This window comes from Microcebus murinus, chromosome 19 (assembly GCF_040939455.1).
Source record: "Microcebus murinus isolate Inina chromosome 19, M.murinus_Inina_mat1.0, whole genome shotgun sequence".
Lineage (NCBI taxonomy): Eukaryota > Metazoa > Chordata > Mammalia > Primates > Cheirogaleidae > Microcebus > Microcebus murinus.
The window spans coordinates 28,481,542-28,498,792 of NC_134122.1; the positions used below are offsets into that span (position 1 = coordinate 28,481,542).

Below are 17,251 nucleotides of genomic sequence, written 5' to 3' on the forward strand. Positions count from 1 at the left end.
GGCAGCCTTCTCAGCTGTCTCGAAGCTTTGGGAGTAGCCTGGGGAGGAGGGGAAGTTAGAATCATCATCTAGAGGACCATACAGTTAACTGTCCTTTGGCCTGTTGCTGTCTCTATTCCTTTCATCTTTCTCATTACAGGATTTCTGACATGACCCTGGGCCCCTCCCAATCTCCACTCCCCGCCTCAAGCACATGACCATTTGGAAAAGGCAAAGAGAAAAGAAGCAAAAATGAAGCATTCCTTCTAGGCCCAGCCCTGGCCTCTGAGAGGAAGGGGATGTGGGCGTTGCCTTTCTAACCTAACCTTTCTCTTAGTGATGTTGGGGTAGAGAAGCCATGAGACACTCCCAATGTGCCATGGCTCTGTTCCTCTGCTGTTTCCTGCTAGGTTTGGGGATAGTGTCACCTCAACATTGGAGGAGGGGCATTGCCTCCTTATGTTTAATGGAAAGAGCCCATAGTTCTGTATTTTTGGAACATCTTTCCCAGCCTCTTTTGTGCCCTAGTGATTAACTCAATAAACATGTTTGAATCAGCCTGTTCCTAAGGTGTGGCTTGAGATCGTTTAACTGATGGAATCAGGCTCCTTGTCGGTCTAGCCCCGTGGCCCAGTGTGCAGGTGTCACCATGCTCACAGGTGCTTTGTCTGCATGCTCTCCAGGATGCAATGCTTAGTAACTGAGAGGTGGGGTAGGGCAGCGGAGTCAGATTGGCTGCCTTTGAGTAGTTTATCTGGTGGGGACAGTTTCTGCAGAAGCGAAGGAAGATGGTATTGACAGGCTGGAGGGTGGAGCAGGATCTTATGAAACTGCCCATCTCACACACTCAGGCCAGGCAATATCTCCTGGCAGCCTTCACCTAACAGTCCTTTCCAGGGGTAATTTTATCCCCTCATCCCAGAGACATCATCATAATTTAGAATTTGATAGAGTCACAATATCTGAGAGTGAGGAGGAAACTTAGAAGTGACTCTAAATGCCCAGCCCCAAAAGATGGTGCTGGACACTTGTCTTCATCCTTGCCTTCCTCAGCTAGTTCTTCACCAAGTCCTATCAAGATATTCTCTGAAACATGTCTCTGATCTGCGTTCTCTCATTGCTCCATCAGCTCTCGCCTATACTGCCATAGAACAGCCTCGGGAGCCTACCTCCCCAGAATGCTTGCTTGTTTGTTCTTGTTCTGCTGTGCGGAGCAGCCCAGAGCCTCAGTTCTCTCTTCTCCCTCTGACAAGCAATCAAATGTGTGAAGATAGCTCTTGTCACTTTCTAGTTTCACTGTTTTCTTCTGTGGACCCTTCAGCCTCTCCTTTTAGATTTGATTCCAATTCGTCCCTGCTCCCTGTCCTGGGCACCTGCTTTCATTACAGGTTCTCACAGTGGTTGCCCAGGCTGAACACAGTCACCCAGCTAAGAACCATGCATGACTTCCTGTGATCAGGCCACTCAGCCAAAACTGCCTCTCCCTCTTTCCCCCTCCCCTTGCCTCCCCTCCCTCTTGCCTTCTCTGTCCCTGCCCCTCCTAGATAAAAGCTAGAAGAGTTTGAGTTGTGAGTCTCCTGGGGGAGGGGAGTGGCAGCTAACTCACTCAGAGATCTCTAGCTTGTATTCAGGTGAGAACAGCTCCAGAAAGAGGAGTCTGCTTTATGGGACCTGGGAACAGAATGGGAAAACTGAGGTGAAGGTATGGAGGTCACTAAGAATCCAGGAGGGGAAAGATTTCTGAGTTATTTAAATACCATCCAAGCTGAAGGTACTTCACAAGAACAAAAGAGAAACTTGGAGGCAAGGATTGCTTGAGGCCAGGAGTTTGAGGTTACAATGAGCTGTGATCTTACGGCTGCAGTCCCACCTGGGCAACAGAGCGACATACTGTCTCTTTAAAAATAGTCTGGGTCTAGGTCCTCTCCCCTTGAATATGGGATCAGTGATTGCTTGACTTAGCATATGGTGGAAGTGATGAGACAGTATCTTGCTTTCCAGGGCATGGTGACTGGGTTCCAAGAATAAACATCTCAAGAAACAGGAAGTAGAAACTGCCAGTTTGTGGGCCCAGATTTTAAGGAAACTGGAAGCCCTGGGAAGACCCGGGCAGCCGCGAAAAGACCATGTGGAGGTGTTCCAGCCAGCAGCCCTCACTGAGGTCCCAGCCAACCTCCAGTATCAGCCAGGAGACACAGTCCAGATGGCAATCCGATTATTCCAACCCCTAGCTTTTAAGTTTTCCCAGCTGAGGCCCAGACATCAGGGAGTGGAGACAAGCCATCTCTCTGTGCCCTTTCCAAATTCCTGACCCATGGAATCCATGAGCATAATTAGATGGTAGTTTTATACACCACTTGGTCTGGAGTGGTTTGTTATGTAGCCATAGAAACTGGAACAGAACCTTAGACTCATAAGACTCCAAAAGTTTTGGCATCTTTAACAGTTAAAAAAATTATAAAATACGTAAACATTTACTAATTTTATATAATACACATTTAAAATAATGGATGAGTTAATGATGAAATAAGTATTTTTAAATGCTTTATTGGTTAACAGTACAAAATACTTTTTGCTTTAACCACTTCAGTACAGCGCTCACGGCTGCGAAATCTTGCCCACAGCTGGCACTCATAGTCCGCATAATAGTTTGTGCTGTGTATTGACGACGAATCCGTTTTTGCTCTTGTGTGATGAGGAAAGCTTTAAAGCACTGAAAGCTTGTTTTACTTTATAGGCGGCTTTACTTGTAAATCAGAATAGGTAACATATATTTTTCATTACGTTATTTTTAAGTGTTCACAATTTTATTTTGATAAATGAAAAATTAGAAAAGTCATATCACGGCTGTTGGCTAAAGTCGATGTGCCTGTTCATCTGCGGCTATCAATTATAGTGGCCACTCGGCTGTGCGCATTCATCTGTGGCTGTCAGCTACAGTCAACGCTCATACCAAAGTGGTTAAAAAAGGGTTTTAGTGTCCAGGTGAGGTGGCTTTCCCCTATAATTCTAGCACTCTGGGAAGCTGAGGTGGGAGGATCACTTGAGGTCAGGAATTCGAGATCAGCCTGAGCAAGAGTGAGACCCCATCTCTACTAAAAATAGAAAAAATCAGCACTCTAGCCCGGGCAACAGAATGATACTGTCTCAAAAAAAAAAAAGGTTTTAGTGAGAGCAAGGTGAGAAACATTTTTTAAGTCATGATTTAACATTTTTTGAACTTTTTCTAGTTGAAGGTTCAGTTTATTTTAACATTAATACTTTCAATGAACTTCATGACTGAAGAGATTACCTCTCAAAAACATGTAAATCCAAATGGTATAGCTGCCTCTGCATTTACTACTGTTTCAATAGATGAGTTCAAAACCCACTGAAATTCTTCACTTGGAAGACTTGTAAACAGGTCGGAAAATGATTTCCCAGTGAAAATCCCAGCATTTTTACAAGGATACACATTGTTTGGGACCACAAAACCACACATCTTGAAGCACAGAAACTGCAGTTTGTGGTAATAATCTTGCTTTCTTCCTTCAGGATGTTGATCTATTAGAGGTGAACTATGACATTTGGATCCCAGCAAGGCCACCAGTGTCACTTAATAGTAATAACTTAATTTTAATCTACATTTGGTCTTAGCTAAAAGGCGGAGAAATTATATTGTATTTTTATATATATTAAAAAGGTAGGAAAGTCCTTCATTTATCCTGCACAACATCAGTGGATCTTTTTTGTGCACACACTCCACCTAGACAAACTCAGCTCTGAAGGATTTGTGCCAGTGAGCCCCCTGACAGCTGGGACAGTGCAGGGCTGTGGGCTTCTCAGCAGCGCCACCCACTGGTCAGGTCCAGGCCAGGCTGGATCCCCGCTCAGGCCTGAGATGCTGAGGCCTCTGCACAGCCTGCTCAGTGCCGGCAAGCAATACTTTTCAGGGCACTCGCACTGCTGTGCATTGCCTGTTAGCTTAATATTGAATAATTGTTTTTAAATCATTTTAAATTTTCAGTATGGCTGTATCTGTTTTAACTTGTGTTGTGGTCATGAGCTCTGCCAGAGATGAGTTGTTGGTGTTATCTCCTGAATTAAAAAGTGAAGAGACTTTTTCAGACTGCTGAGAAAGTCTTCAGCTAATAGGTCAGTCACCCCATTGCTTGAACTCCAGGCCACACTGACCCAGGGGTTACAGGATGAAGGCAGGATTTGTGCTCAGATGTGAGGGGACATAGTAGCAGGAGGGAAGGTTTCTGTTCACGTGTGGCATTGTGAAGTCTTCCTTGAGCTCTTTACATCCTTCCCAGAGGACAAGATAGGATGTTGCAATCCTAGAAAGCAGTCACAAAACTAGTCACTTCACCGCAGTCCCTGAAAACCCCTGCGTGTGTGGAACGAGGAGGGCATGGAGAGACGGGCGCCACATGCCTGTGTGCAGGAGGGAGCAGAGAAGGAAGAGTAGAAAACTCACCAAAGGTAAACCCAGGGAACTTAGAGAAGACCTCCAGTGTGCAAAGGAGCCCAGAGTCCTGGAGAAAATTGAAGGAGAGTATATTTAATTTGGTTCAGTAGATTAGAAGCAGTGAAGGGATTGAGTGGTGTAGATAGAAGCCAAAAATTAAAGCATCTTATATCACTGATGCAGCCTGTCTGTCTGAGGTCACGTCAGCCTAGCGAGGCAGCCTAACCTAGTGAGAGACACGGGTTCAGGCCCCAGCTTCACTGCTGGAACAGAGGACAGCTGTTCGTTGACACAACCTTCTTGGAGTTCAATTTTAATTTTTTAGCTATGGGGGAAGGCAGTGCCACATAGTGGCTCATACTGTGGTTCCAGTCCTGGCTTCCCTGTATGCCAGCCTTTCCATGCTGGGCAGGGTATTAACTTAACAATTGGGGTGGATATATATGAATCACTCAGAATGGATTTCCCACATGGTATACATTGAGATATTATCACTTGTTATTTGTATTACTTTGATAAAAGGTAAATGTAAGCATAGAAGAACAAAAGTGGCCTTTTCCACAATATTTAAAACATGCCAAAATAAAGCAAACAGCAGTCAGGTCTTACTCTACAACTCAGATCAGCAGAAGCTTTATTTTTCCTCTACAGTTTCAATCTCTCCTCCTGCCCAGGTAGTGGGGAATTTAACTCTGATTCTTCAAGCTTTCCTTCTTTTCCCTAATGGTCGTCAAGTGCCAGAGCATTTGGCAGATGGAGGAGGTCTCTGGTCCTCTGTCAAAAATGTTATCCTGGATTTTTATAGTCATTTTCCTTTCTCTGTGGTGAGACTAGGCCCTTCAGGACCCTGTGTTTTAGCCCCAGGAATTGAGGCTGTCAGAATCAGGTTTCTGTCTGTAGGAGGCTTGCCAGAGGAACAGTGGCTGCTTGAGGCGGAGCTGAGCACTGCCCAAAACTGAGGCTGAGATAAGGAGGTCAGACTCTTGCAATGAGAGCAGTGCCCACGCTGACAGCCACACCTGGAGTGGGGAAGTTGGTGTCTAGTTGATCTGCCCAGGAAGTTGTAATACAGATCATAGAGGTGTATGTTGCCATGTCTTCCACACCAGCCACCAAGAAAACTACTCCTGATGTCCTGACAAGAATGGGCTAAATTTGAGGAATATTTCATATAAGAGGATGGTCACCAGCCTCCACTGAGGGCAAGAGCCAGGCCTGAGCAGAGTCTGCCCCTGCGCTGACTGTCTTAATCCTCGGGAATGATGTGAGACGGACTGTGTCATCCCTTGTAGGGTACTGCTGATGTGTCTAAGCTTGTAGAGCTATGACATTGTGGCACCACTTCCAACCCACATGAGCTTAATTAATTCTGCAGACCACAGGGTTGTTTCACTACAGCAGAACTTGGGCTATGGCTACAGGGATTTCACCAAGAAATGTCCCAGCGGGAGGTGGCCATTACCAAACCTGTGTCATCTTGCCTGTACCTGGCTGAAAGCGGGAAGAGGCCAGCAATGCAGGCCTGGTGACACAGGGTTTAGATTGCAAAACTTAAGACCTTTTGTGTCTCTGGGGTTCCAACTTCTGGAGACTATTCAGGAATAGCCAAGAAGTTTTGAGAAAGGGTAAGGGCCCTCTTGTTTATCAAACCAAACTATTCCAATCAGGACCATGTGGTATTGACACAGGAATAAGTATATAATGGCTAGCTCAGGTAAGAGAATGCAGAAGTAGACCTGTTTGCAAGAATTTATTTTATGATCAAGGTGGCATTTTGAAACAGTAGGGAAAGAGCCTAGTTAGTAAATGGTTTGGGGCATCTGGCTCCCCACCTGAAATGTTAAATAGCTATTTTATACCACCTCCAAAATAGAATTCCTTATGGACTAAGAATAAACTCTTCATAGAGTTAATCATAAAAACAAAACCATAAAAATATTTTTCTAATCTTAGCCTTCCTAAGCAATACACAAAATCCAGAAATGATAAAGATGACAGCTTTAACCTCATGGAAATTAAAACAGGGCAATCGGAGGGAGCAGGCTGAAGGACATTTCAATGTGTTCTATATTATTTGAATCTTACACAGTGAGAACTTAGGAGGGGACAATGTGGCTGCAGTATTGGAAAAAAAGTTGACAATGTGGGTGAGTAACTGTACCATGGCCTTTAAATCCTTCAATAAGTTCTCGGCTCCCCTTAGGTACTTTGCAGGGGCTTGAATAAAAGAGACTCTTCCTTGAGGGCTTAGAGTCAACCTGTGAAAACTGGCCCACAGGCTACCACCACCAGTGCCACTAAGAGCCTGAGTGGGCCACGACCTGCATCTATGTGGTGGTTGCCCAACAAGAAAGTGTGCACTCTGGGACAGCTTCCTGGAGGTGGTGGAATTTGAGCTGGGTCTTACAAAGTAGGTAAGATTGCAGTAGGTGGTGTAGGGAAGTTTAAGCTTTTCTCCCGAAGGTTCCATAATTTGAATCTATAAAACAAACAGATAATACACAGATTAATAGCAAAAGGCTTACAAATTTTGTGGGAACACATGCACAGGAGTCATACAAAATATAAAAAATCAAAGAAATGGTGAGATGGTTGACTCTTTTGTACCATCTTGAAATTACAGAAAGAATGCAGGCTTGGAGCATGGAAAAAGTTCTGGGAGAAGGAGAAGAGAAACCTGGCAAGTGAAGGAGGTCTTGTTACGTAGATGACACCTCATGGCTAGTGGCTGTCAGAGCCTGTGGGAAATGATTCTTTCAGACCCTCAGAGATGTCAGACTCTCAGGTGATCTTTCCTAGATTTGGACAAGGGGGGGTTCAGAGAAAGCCTGTTTGCATCTGTTGTTACTTCACTATCTTCTCTGTAGGTGCAAATCTCCCCTACCTAAAGACAGCTTTGCGGGGACTGCTTCTGTCTGCAGACCCTCTGAATAGCCATCTCAAAATATATAAAGGATATTTTGAGGTTAAATATCTTCATTTCCTTCAGTGGGAGACAAGAGTCTTCCAGACGAGGGAGGTTGAAACCATTGGCCCCACTGCCCCAGGCGCTCTGTAGCCACACAGGGCCAGGCCACCCTGCAGTGGGTCAGCTCTACACAGGCCCCACCCTGTTGTGGTGACAGTTGTGGAGAAACTGGTAAAAATCAGGTCTGAGCCAGATGTGGAGGTTGGTACATTGGGCCTGGGCGAAGGCCAAAGGGTCAGGAGAATGCTAAGTGGGCTGGGACCTTGGGGGCATGGCGTGACTGGCCTAGTGGCCCTGCTAATGTAGGCACCTGTGAAGGCCAACATACGGTCTGTGGGGTGTGGTGAGGGGACAGAGCTTGCCCAAGAGACTGAGTTGGTTTATGGCAAACACCACAGGGCTCTTTGACACAGGGGCAGGCCAGGTCTCAGAGAGATGACCTGGGACAGGGCCATCTCTTCAGTCCTCACCATACCCTGCACAAGACTGTCTTCAAGAGGGGCCTCGGCTCTCACACAGACCCCAGATTCAGGCGCACAGCACGCAAAGCGCTGTAATCCCTGGAAAGGGCCACCCATCACTGTGCACACAGCAGCATTCTGGTCGGTTCAGGTCTGTAAGTGAAGTAAACAGGAGAGCGATTCCAGACAACACTTACTGGGAAGAGAAAACAACCTGTAGTAGAGGCCGCAGGGGGTCTCTCATTGCCTCCCTGTCCGCACCACACAGACAAGGGTCAGCCTGTCCTTGTCACCTCCAAATCCTGCTTTCACTCAACAAATAGGCATGCTGATGAGGGGAAGAGGAGGGCAAGGGCAGGGCGTGGGGGTCCTTGGAGGCACTGGCTCTGGGTGACAGGGCTGTGAGCAAAGGAGGGCAGTGGCCCGCCTGACGTGGCTTTCAAGAGGCTGGCTGCCGCACTGATGACTGACTGCGGCAGAAGCAGGGAGACCCGTTCAGCTAATTCTACATTGTTGTTGGCCCTTGCAGGCAGGAGACAATGATGGCCTGAATCAGGGGGTGGCAGTGGGAGTGGTAAGAAGGGGTCAGTTGGTCAGAAGGGACAGCTGACAGGATTTCCTGATGGAGTGGAGGCGAAAAAGAAGAGTTATAGGTGGCAATGCTTTGGGCAGGAACAGCTGGAGGCCAGTTGCCGTCAACTGTGCTGAGGGTGGCACAGAGGGGCAGAGCTTGGCACGAGCAGGCTGAGTTGGCACCGTCAGGCATCCCAGAGCTGTGAGCAGGCGGCCGGACGGACCAGGCTGGGACTGAAGAGCCAGGCCAGGGCTGTGGGCATCAGCATGGGACTCACGTCATGTCGTGTTGAAAGGCCACTTCAGATCATTGGTGAGTCACGCTGGCTCTCAGGTAGCCTCCCTGCTGGCTTCCAGCTTCGTCTCTTCCCAAATTCTTCCACATTCCCTACCCTCAGCTAGGCAAGGAGCTCAGAGCCTTGTTCCCAGGGGGAAGCCAGGTCCCCCTGCAGTGTCTCTGCCCGGCCTTCCCCCAGGCCTGGCCCACCAACTGGCTCATACCTACCTGTGTGCCCTGGAGCCACCTGCCCTGCTCATAGAAGCACAGCCCTTGGGGACTGCACAGGCCCTGTCACTTTAAGAATGAAATCAATCACCCTGTGTTCACTGTCTGGGAGGCAGGGGGCAGACCTGAAAGAAGAAAAGGAAGTGGCTGCTTCCTGGCCTGCTGACAACATGAAAACTTCCTGCAATGAGAACAAGAGAGCAGGTGCCCTTCCTGCAGCCCCCTGAGGGAGTGATGGTTGGGTACCGGCCCCTGGTCCTGCCCTGGGTGCTGCTGGCCCTCTGCCTCACTGCCGGTAAGTGGGAGGCCAGTGAGGGGCAGAAGCCACTGAGGGGGGAGTGTGGAGACACAGCTGTGGACCCTCCTGTCTTTATTCCACAGGGACCCCTGAGGTGTGGGTGCAAGTTCAGATGGACGCCACCGAGCTCCCATCCTTAACTGTCCGCTGTGGGTTCCTGGGGTCTGGCTCCATCTCCTTGGTGACTGTGAGCTGGGGTGGGCCCGATCGTGCCGGTAGGACCAGGCTGGCTGTGTTGCACCCAGAACTTGGCACCCAGCAGTGGGCCCCTGCCCGCCAGGCCCGCTGGGAAACCAGAAGCAGCGTCTCCCTCAGCCTGGAAGGGTTGGAGGCGAGAAGCCCCAGTGCCAACACTACCTTCTGCTGCAAGTTCGCTTCCTTCCCCGAGGGCGCCCAGGAGGCCTGTGGGGCCCTCCTGCCCAGCTCAGACCAAGGTGAGCCTGAAGAGAGGGGCACAGGGAGGGAAAGGAGGGACTCGGGTACCTGCTGCCATCGACACCTTTCTCTCTGCCCAGGCCCAACTTCAGTCCCCATTCTGCGGGCAGACCTGGCCGGGATCTTGGGGGTCTCTGGGATCCTCCTCTTTGGCTGCATCTACCTCTTACACCTCCTGCGCCGGCAGAGGCACTGGTGAGACTGGGCCCCCAACTGTGTCCCCTTGCCACTGGGCTGTCCACATGCTTTGCCTCTGATCCTCCTCACTCTCTCCTAGGCCTGTCACTAAGCTCCAGCCGCCCCTCACCAGTCCCCAGGCACAGCCCCCAGCACAGGTAAGGAGGAAGGGGTGACACATGTTTTTGGGGCTGGAGCTGGGCTGTGAGCTATGAGGCTCACTTGTCCTTCCTTCCCTGCCTCCCCTCCTTCCCCTCTGCAGGCAGCCAGCCAGGCCTCCCTGGCCGCTCACCGAGTCCCCTACACCTCCATCAACACCAGCCTCTGCCCAGCTGCTCTGGATATGGCCCACCCCCGCCAGCGACTGTCCTGGTGGGTGCCGCTCCCCACCCACACTGCATGCCAGCCCCAGGCCCCTGCCCCCTGGGCCTCCCCTGCACGCAGCAGCTTCATCTCTGTCGAGAATGGACTCTATGCCCAGGCAGGAGAGAGGTCTCCCCACATAGGCCCCAACTGTACCCCTTTCCCCGATCCTCTGGGGTCCAGGGCCATGCAGGGGCACTTAGGAGTTCGATGAGAGAGAACCCCAAGTCCACTTGGCCTTCTTCACCTTCCCCCCTCCCCCTGAGGGCCCTCTTCTCTTGGGCGCCTGCACCCCGGGCTCTGCCCTCTTCACACATCTTGCTTTAATCCTAGGCCTCCAGTAAGTGTCTCTGCTCACCCCAGGCTGGGGCCCCCTTGCTGCGGATGTGGTCAGCATGTGTGCGTGTGTGAGTATGTGTGGGTACAGGTGTGAGTGTGTGAGGAGACAGAGCCCCACTATAGGTCATTTCCTGTTGTGACCCTTCCCCAGCCCTCCCCGGTGGTGTCAGTAACTAAGTCAACAACATGGTTCCTCTGACTTGGGCCTTGGCTGGGCCTTTTCTTCTTTGTGAGTTAAGAGATAAGAGGAAGGTTAGAACCAAAGGGGGACGAGGCCTCCGTGCGGGGCTGGGGTTGGCCCAAGGAGAGAGCAGAATGCCCCAATCTCAGAGATCTCTTCCTGCCCTCCTGGAGTTAGGGGTGGGGCCTTCCTGTCCCTGCGGACCTTGCTATGGGCTAGGAAGGTAGGATTGGGGTCCTGTGTCCCCAGGTGGAATCGTCCCCACTCAAACCCCAGCATATCCTAGGATAACAGCAAGGGCTTCTGGGGTTTCAGCCCAAGAGAAGTCCCTGTGGTCTGAGCTGGCGTCCCTGTGCCGAGCTGCCTGTGAGAGCCTGGGCTGTGGGCCTGACGCCCTCCTTCCACAGAGTTGGCATTTAGAGGCCGGGGGGTGGAGCCTGGGGGACCCACTTCAAATCTGCTCACAGTCACCTCTAGCTCCTCTCAGTGGCAGGCAGAGGCCCTCACAGACACAGCAAGCAAACACATGCTTACCTACCCACAGATTGTCCTGTCTGCAGCCAGCCCTCCTGCTCATGGGCCCATCACACCTCTGCCACACAAGACAGTGTGGGTGCCATGAGGCTCCCCAGGAACACACAGCTCCAGGTGGCCAGAGGCAGTGTGGTCCTGGAGCCAGGCTGAGGCTGCACCTGCAGCCAGGTGAATACTAGTGGGGAGGGAGGTGCATCTGCCACTCAACCCCCTCCTTGAACCTGCATGGGGGAAATCCCAGGCAGTGCCAGGTGCCAAGCCAGGACCCACCCCTTTGCCTGAGGCTGTGTCCAGCTGCAGAATCCTCTGGCAGACCAGCATGCCACCCCAGGACCCAGCCCCAACCAGCTGCCAGCTCTGCACTGCATGGGGAGAGGATGCTTATCGGTGGTGGGGCCTGCCTTCCTCAGCCGGGAGTCTTCCTCCTCCTCTGAGCAGCACTCAGCACTGGCCTAGTCAGCTCCATGGTTCCTCCAGGGCTGGGAGCTCAAGAGAGGAAGGGGTGCTGTGGAGGTCAGCAAGGAGGGTCAGGGAGGCAGGGCCCAGGGAGAGAGCTGTCAGGAAGGGAGGGACCCTTGGGACCCTGTGCAGACCTGGGACTGGGGTGTGAGTCAATGGGCCTTGCAGGGTCTCAGGAAGCCTGGGAAAGATCCCTAGAAAGCTCTGCTTCCTAGGAAGGGGACAAAGGGGGAGCTCTGAGGCTCCCCAAGCCCCTCAGCCAGGGCCACCTGTCCACCATGGAGTGGGATAGAGCTCTTCTGGCCTGAGCTTGGCTTCTACAAGCTCAGAAGGTCACAGCCCAACCTGGTCCCTACAGAACTCAGAGGTAAACACCTCGAGCCCAGGAAGTCTCCCCTCAGCTGGCCTGTGCCTCCCTGGCCAGCCGTAAGTGCCAGACCCAGCAGCAGGACGGAGGGGACCCCTGAGAGCAGACCTTGTTTGCTGCGCCATGTCACATGGCCAGACCACAGACACAGGGATCAGCGACTGCAGGCCCCTTTTTCAGAGAGGTGACTTGGCCAGGAAGAACAGAGTCAGCCCAGCACCTGCGCCTGCCTCACCTCCAGCAGCCCCTGGCGTCCAGCACCAGGCCCCAGCCATGACCCAAGCTGAGGTTTCTGCTTTGAACAGACGTGGGTTTGAATCCCGGGGTCACTCCCTGGCTGTGTGATGCCGAGTGTGTCAGCTCATTGGGCTCATAAAAAGGGCAAGGAGGCCTGGGGCCGGGGGTGGGGGGTTATAAAACAGGGGGATCCCAAAGACCAAGCAGCTCCTCAAGGAGTATCTCATTTAGGACGTACAGCAACCCACGCAGTGGCTGTTCTCACGACGTTCGCCTAACAGCAGCTCCGCCCAGCCCGGGGCGCAGAGCCCGGAGGAGAGGGGCTCCTAGGGAAGGGGGCGTCAGGCAGCGCCGCCAGCCTGGACGAGCGTGGCTGGCGGGCCCCTGACCAGTGGGGCGGGCGCCGGCGGCCGAGCGTCTCCACCAGGTGGCGCGGCTGACAGCGCAGCGGAGACCCAGACGGTGCCCGGAGGGCGAGGGTCGGCGGCGCCTGAGAGGAGGACGCCAGGCTGCGGCGGGGACGCGGACAGTTGTGACCTACCCGGGTCCACGACCCTTGACTCCGCATCCCTGCCCTCCCCTTCCCACCGCGTCTGGCCGAGTAGCCGTTCCGGATCCCAGGACCTGAGCCTGACCACCCTCGGCCCCGCTCGCACGCCCCGCTACCCACTGCCTGCCCCTTCCCCACCCAATCCACCCCGATATCCCGAGAACCAGCCCCCACCAGGACCGTCTGCCCCAGCGGCCCCGGAGCCATCCTCTCGTCCAGCCCTTGCTCTCTCCTTGACGCGGCTGTGGCTGCGGAGATTGTCACCAGGCTGTTGGAGCCCCTCCCTCTGCACCCTGGTCCCACCCCTACCCCTCAGCTGCCACTGGCCCCCAGGCAGCCCTGAGCAGCCACCTTCCCCTGCCAGGAAGAGTCATGCAAAGGGGGAGGGTGTAGGGGGAAAAGGGGCCATCACCTCCCACCCAGTGTGTGACCTCCAAGATGGCCAACAAACAGAGCATCCTCAGGGCCTCAACCCAGCCCACTCGCAGGAAGGTGGCCGGGATACCTCAACAATGGATGGCAGAGGCCAGGAATTATGGGGGAAAAAAGTGACTGAGGGGTGTGTGACGGGGCCAGCAGAAGTGGGGAGCCCTGGCCAGGCCTAGGTGGCATCTGAACCCGGCCAGAGTGAGACTGGAGAGCCTCCTGTGACCCTCCTGTTCTCTGGGTCTCCCCCAGGCCAGTTGTTCCCCCAGGCCCCATGGGGGAACAACTCCCGGAGGAGAAACAGACTGTGCCTCTGTCCCCAACACACAGACACACAAACGCACTGGGCGACAGGTCTGTTGGCCCAGACATGGGGTAGGGGGACAGGTCTGTTGGCCCAGACATGGGGTAGGGGAACAACTCCCGGAGGAGAAACAGACTGTGCCTCTGTCCCCAACACACAGACACACAAACGCACAGGGCGACAGGTCTGTTGGCCCAGACATGGGGTAGGGGGACAAGAGGTGCTCCAACCTAGGTTCCAGCCAATCTCTGAGGATGAGAGGCCAGTGACACCTGGAATTTCCATAGACGGATCCTCAAACAGCTTCATGTCAGTGTCTGTAAAATGGGTCAACTCACTCAGAAAGCTTGGCAGTCTGGAGAAAAGTCCAAGGCCTGGTTCTTGTTAAAGAACAACCCTCTACCTGGGAGGGTCTAGGGGCAGGGTTGAAGGCACTGTCCCCTGCCACTCAGTGTAACACGAGTCACATTAACTTCCATAGCAAAGGTGGAGGGGACTGTAGGTGCCCGGCACCCTCAGCCCTACCATGACCCTGTCTGGCCTTCCTCACCACCTCACCCCATAGTGCCCACATGCAGAAACTCATGTCCAGGACAATGGTGTCCACAGCTGGTGCCACGGCCATGTGATTTCCAAACAGCAGAGACAAGACTGGGAGGTCTACCCCTCAAGACATCTGCATCCAGGATAGCCCAGTGCGAAGAGATGTGGGGTACCAACCTGCCCAATGTCCTTGGAGGCCTGGCCCACAAGGCTCTGCCTAAGGATTTGTGGAGGGAAGGGTTCTATATTGGTCTCTCCAGCCTCTGCCCTGCCAGCCTCCTGCCAACTCCCTTCCCCACCTCCTCCTCATTTCTAACCTTTCTGTCTTCATTTCGTTCCTTCAGAAGTATTTACCGAGCTCCTACAAGGTACTGGGCACGGTACTAGGTCCTGGGATTACAGAGGTAACAAGTCAGGTCTCTTATGTTCAATTCTATGGGGATGGCAATAAACAGACAGCGGTCCATGTGTTACAGGGAAAAGATCAGGGCATTCTGGGAAGGAATGACAGAGCCTCACTGGGTTCATGACACTCAAAACAAGACTTGGAGATGAGTGGGGTTGTCTAGATGAAGACTGTGGGGAGACCCTTCCTGGCAGGGAAAGACCCTGTGCAAAGGCCCTGAGGCTGGGACCAGCAGGGTCCAAAGCCAGTGGGTGGATATGCTTGAAATCAGGTGAGCAAAGGAGAGAGGAAAAGGGAATAAGGTGAGAGCAGTAGGCCACAGGAGGGATTTGGACTTTCTTACAGGGGCCAGAGTCCCCCTTTCTTACAGGGGCAGAGCAGTGGAATGATCAGACACATCCGCTATAAAGATCACTCTGGCTGCAGCTGGAGGCTGTGTGTGTGCTAGTAGCTGCTGGGGCTGAGGACAGTCAGGAAGTTGCTGCCATAATTGAGGTGGGGGTGGGGAAGGGAGTGTCTGAGCCTAGGGGCTGGAAAGTAGAGGGAAAGAAGGGGCGGATCCAAAATATGATTTGGAGGCAGAGTTGTTCCTGGCTGGGTGGAGAGAGGACAAGGACAGTCTGAAGGGTGACCCCAGCTTTCCAGCTTGAGGGACTAGGTGAGGGAGGTGCCATTCCCTGAGATGGAGATTGAGAAGGAGCATGTTCCAGGGGAGGGTGATGTTCAAGGGGTTGCTAAAGACAGACCAAGGTGAGATGCCCAAGGCACAGACAGGGTGTCAGGCCAGCGGTGCCTCTCCACGGCCCAAGGAACATCTGAAGTGAGGGGCAAGATCTGGATGCAAAATACTGATGAGAGAAAACTCAGTGCTCAATCAGTGGAAAGAGACGCAGCTTAAACCCATTGGAAGGTTCATTGTTGACAGGTCAATCTACTGAAATTGATCTACAAAATAAAAAATATTCTTAATCATAATTACAGCATGGTTCATGTAGAAATTGACTAACAGATATGATAATTTGATTTAAATATTTTGAAGTCTACTCTGGGATGGGAGTCATTAAGACAATAACAGAGGTCAGAGCATTAAGAAGGCAGAAAATAAGAAATTACAGATGAAACAATTGGCCCTGTGATGAATGGATGTCAAATAGACCAATACAGAACCTAAGGAAACACACAGAGAACACTTATATTTCTTTTTCTGGCCATAGTGCCCTGCCTAGAACCTCCCATACAATGTAGGAAGGGAGTAAGAACAGAAATCTGTGCCTTGTTCCTGATCTTACCAGGAAGCAGAAACAGGGTAGGCTGCCAAGGAGGGGGAGGGGCTGGGGCAGGGATGGATTTCACCAGGAGGAAAGGAGTTTGGGGGACGGTGGGGACATCTAAGGCAGTGTGGTTGTCAAAGTGTGGTCCAAGGTCCTCACTCCCTTTCCCTGCTCCTGACCATGCTGCTTCCCGCCCCTCCCCCAGGACACCTGCTGGCTGGAGGGCTGCACTTAGGCTCTGCCCATCTTGGAATCCTAAAACCCCAGCCCCCACCCCCAGAAGTCCCCTCTGTGAAAGAGCCACAGCTCCAGGCTGATTCCCAGGCCCTGTCTGTCCCATGGGGAAGGGAGGGTGAACAAGCCCAGGAGACCTCACACCATCCCTGAGCAGATGTCGGGTCACACGGGAGAACCCTCATGGGGATTCAACTGGGTCCAGGCCCTGAAAGTGACATCAGATGTGTGCCCTGCGTTAGGAAGACTGCACGTGGCAGGTGCCCTGTGAAAGTTACCCAGAGCCTGTTTTGTAGAAGGTCTCTGTGTCCCACCAGCTGGCCCCTGGTGCCCCTGATGGGGTCCAGCCTCCTCCTTGGGTGGCCTGGCAAGCAGGTGACCTTCCAGCCAGGTCCCATGGCTTGAGGGGACAAGGTGGGAATGGAGCCCAAGGGTCAGGCCTCAGGCAGGGCAGGCCACCCTCTCCAGGCCCTGCTGAGACAGCCAGTGGGTAACTTGTACTTTCTTCTGCCCAGCTTTCCAGCTGAAACCATTAGGCCCAAAGCCGCTGTGCCTCAGTTTCCCCCTGGCTAAAATGGAGATGATGTGTCCACCACAGAGTGTCGTGATGCTGAGAATGAGGGTGTGTAGAGCCTGGCTCAGATAAACGGCTTCCTCGAACAGACGGAGCCTGTTTCTCAGGCCTGTGAGGAGGGGCAGGAACAGCACACATGGAGGGAGGGCCGGGGCTGCCTGGCTGGCTGTGGGAAGTGTGGAAAGGACTTTTAGAATTAGAGAAGCAGCTGAGAAAAGAAGGGAAGTCTTTCTCTGCTCGCTTCCACCTCAAGAAGGCTGAGGCCAGTGCTTCTGGTGAAATCATGTCCTCCTGCCCCCACAGTCCACACAGCAAGCGGACGCACCTCATCCTGGGGAGGGAGTGGGCAGCGCCTCCGAGGGAGTGAGCCCTGTGGGTCTCTGGAGCTCCCGCCCCATCTCTCCCCACCACCACCAGGCAGAGGCTGGCAGTTCCCTCCATTAGAGATGGTCTCAGGGACTCTGTGAGGGGGCCTCATTGCTGCTCTCAGCCTTCATTTACCCTCATCCAAGGAAGGTTCTGGAAAAGCCAGAGTTCTCATATCTATGGAAGAACTCACCAGAGGAGCTTTATGAAAAGTAGGCCCAGAGACTCTGCCGTGCAGCCAGGTAGAA

The 17,251-nt window shown here is 52.7% G+C and overlaps 2 protein-coding genes across 3 annotated transcripts in view; both read left to right on the top strand.

The window, feature by feature from the left end:
• Positions 1–543, top strand: part of STAG3 (STAG3 cohesin complex component) — a 31,130-nt gene extending 30,587 nt beyond the window's left edge. Inside the window, exon 31 of the mRNA XM_020281407.2 lies at positions 140–543. Coding sequence (XP_020136996.2) covers positions 140–148 — 9 coding nt within the window. The 3' untranslated portion in view covers positions 149–543. The remainder of the gene's footprint in view (positions 1–139) is intronic.
• An 8,529-nt stretch (positions 544–9,072) lies between these two features.
• On the top strand, positions 9,073–15,539 carry PVRIG (PVR related immunoglobulin domain containing). 2 transcript variants are annotated; one of them, XM_075995330.1, is made up of 6 exons: positions 9,073–9,234; positions 9,321–9,671; positions 9,753–9,867; positions 9,950–10,007; positions 10,112–10,221; positions 14,175–15,539. In XM_075995330.1, the coding sequence occupies exons 1-6, from the start codon at positions 9,126–9,128 to the stop codon at positions 14,236–14,238; spliced, it is 807 nt and encodes a 268-aa protein (XP_075851445.1). In that variant the 5' UTR covers positions 9,073–9,125; the 3' UTR covers positions 14,239–15,539. The 2 variants fall into 2 exon arrangements, with proteins under 2 accessions (XP_075851445.1, XP_012614871.1); XM_012759417.3 differs by lacking the exon at positions 14,175–15,539 and having other exon boundaries at positions 9,074–9,234; positions 10,112–10,755.
• The last annotated feature ends 1,712 nt before the right edge of the window (positions 15,540–17,251 follow it).

Excerpts from the sequence above, each read along its gene's own strand:
- PVRIG (XM_012759417.3), top strand. The coding sequence starts at position 9,126 with ATGAGAACAAGAGAGCAGGTGCCCTTCCTGCAGCCCCCTGAGGGAGTG. Across the intron at positions 9,868-9,949 it reads CTGCGCCGGCAGAGGCACTG|GCCTGTCACTAAGCTCCAGC; the intron begins GTGAGACTGGGC and ends ACTCTCTCCTAG. Across the intron at positions 10,008-10,111 it reads AGGCACAGCCCCCAGCACAG|GCAGCCAGCCAGGCCTCCCT; the intron begins GTAAGGAGGAAG and ends TCCCCTCTGCAG.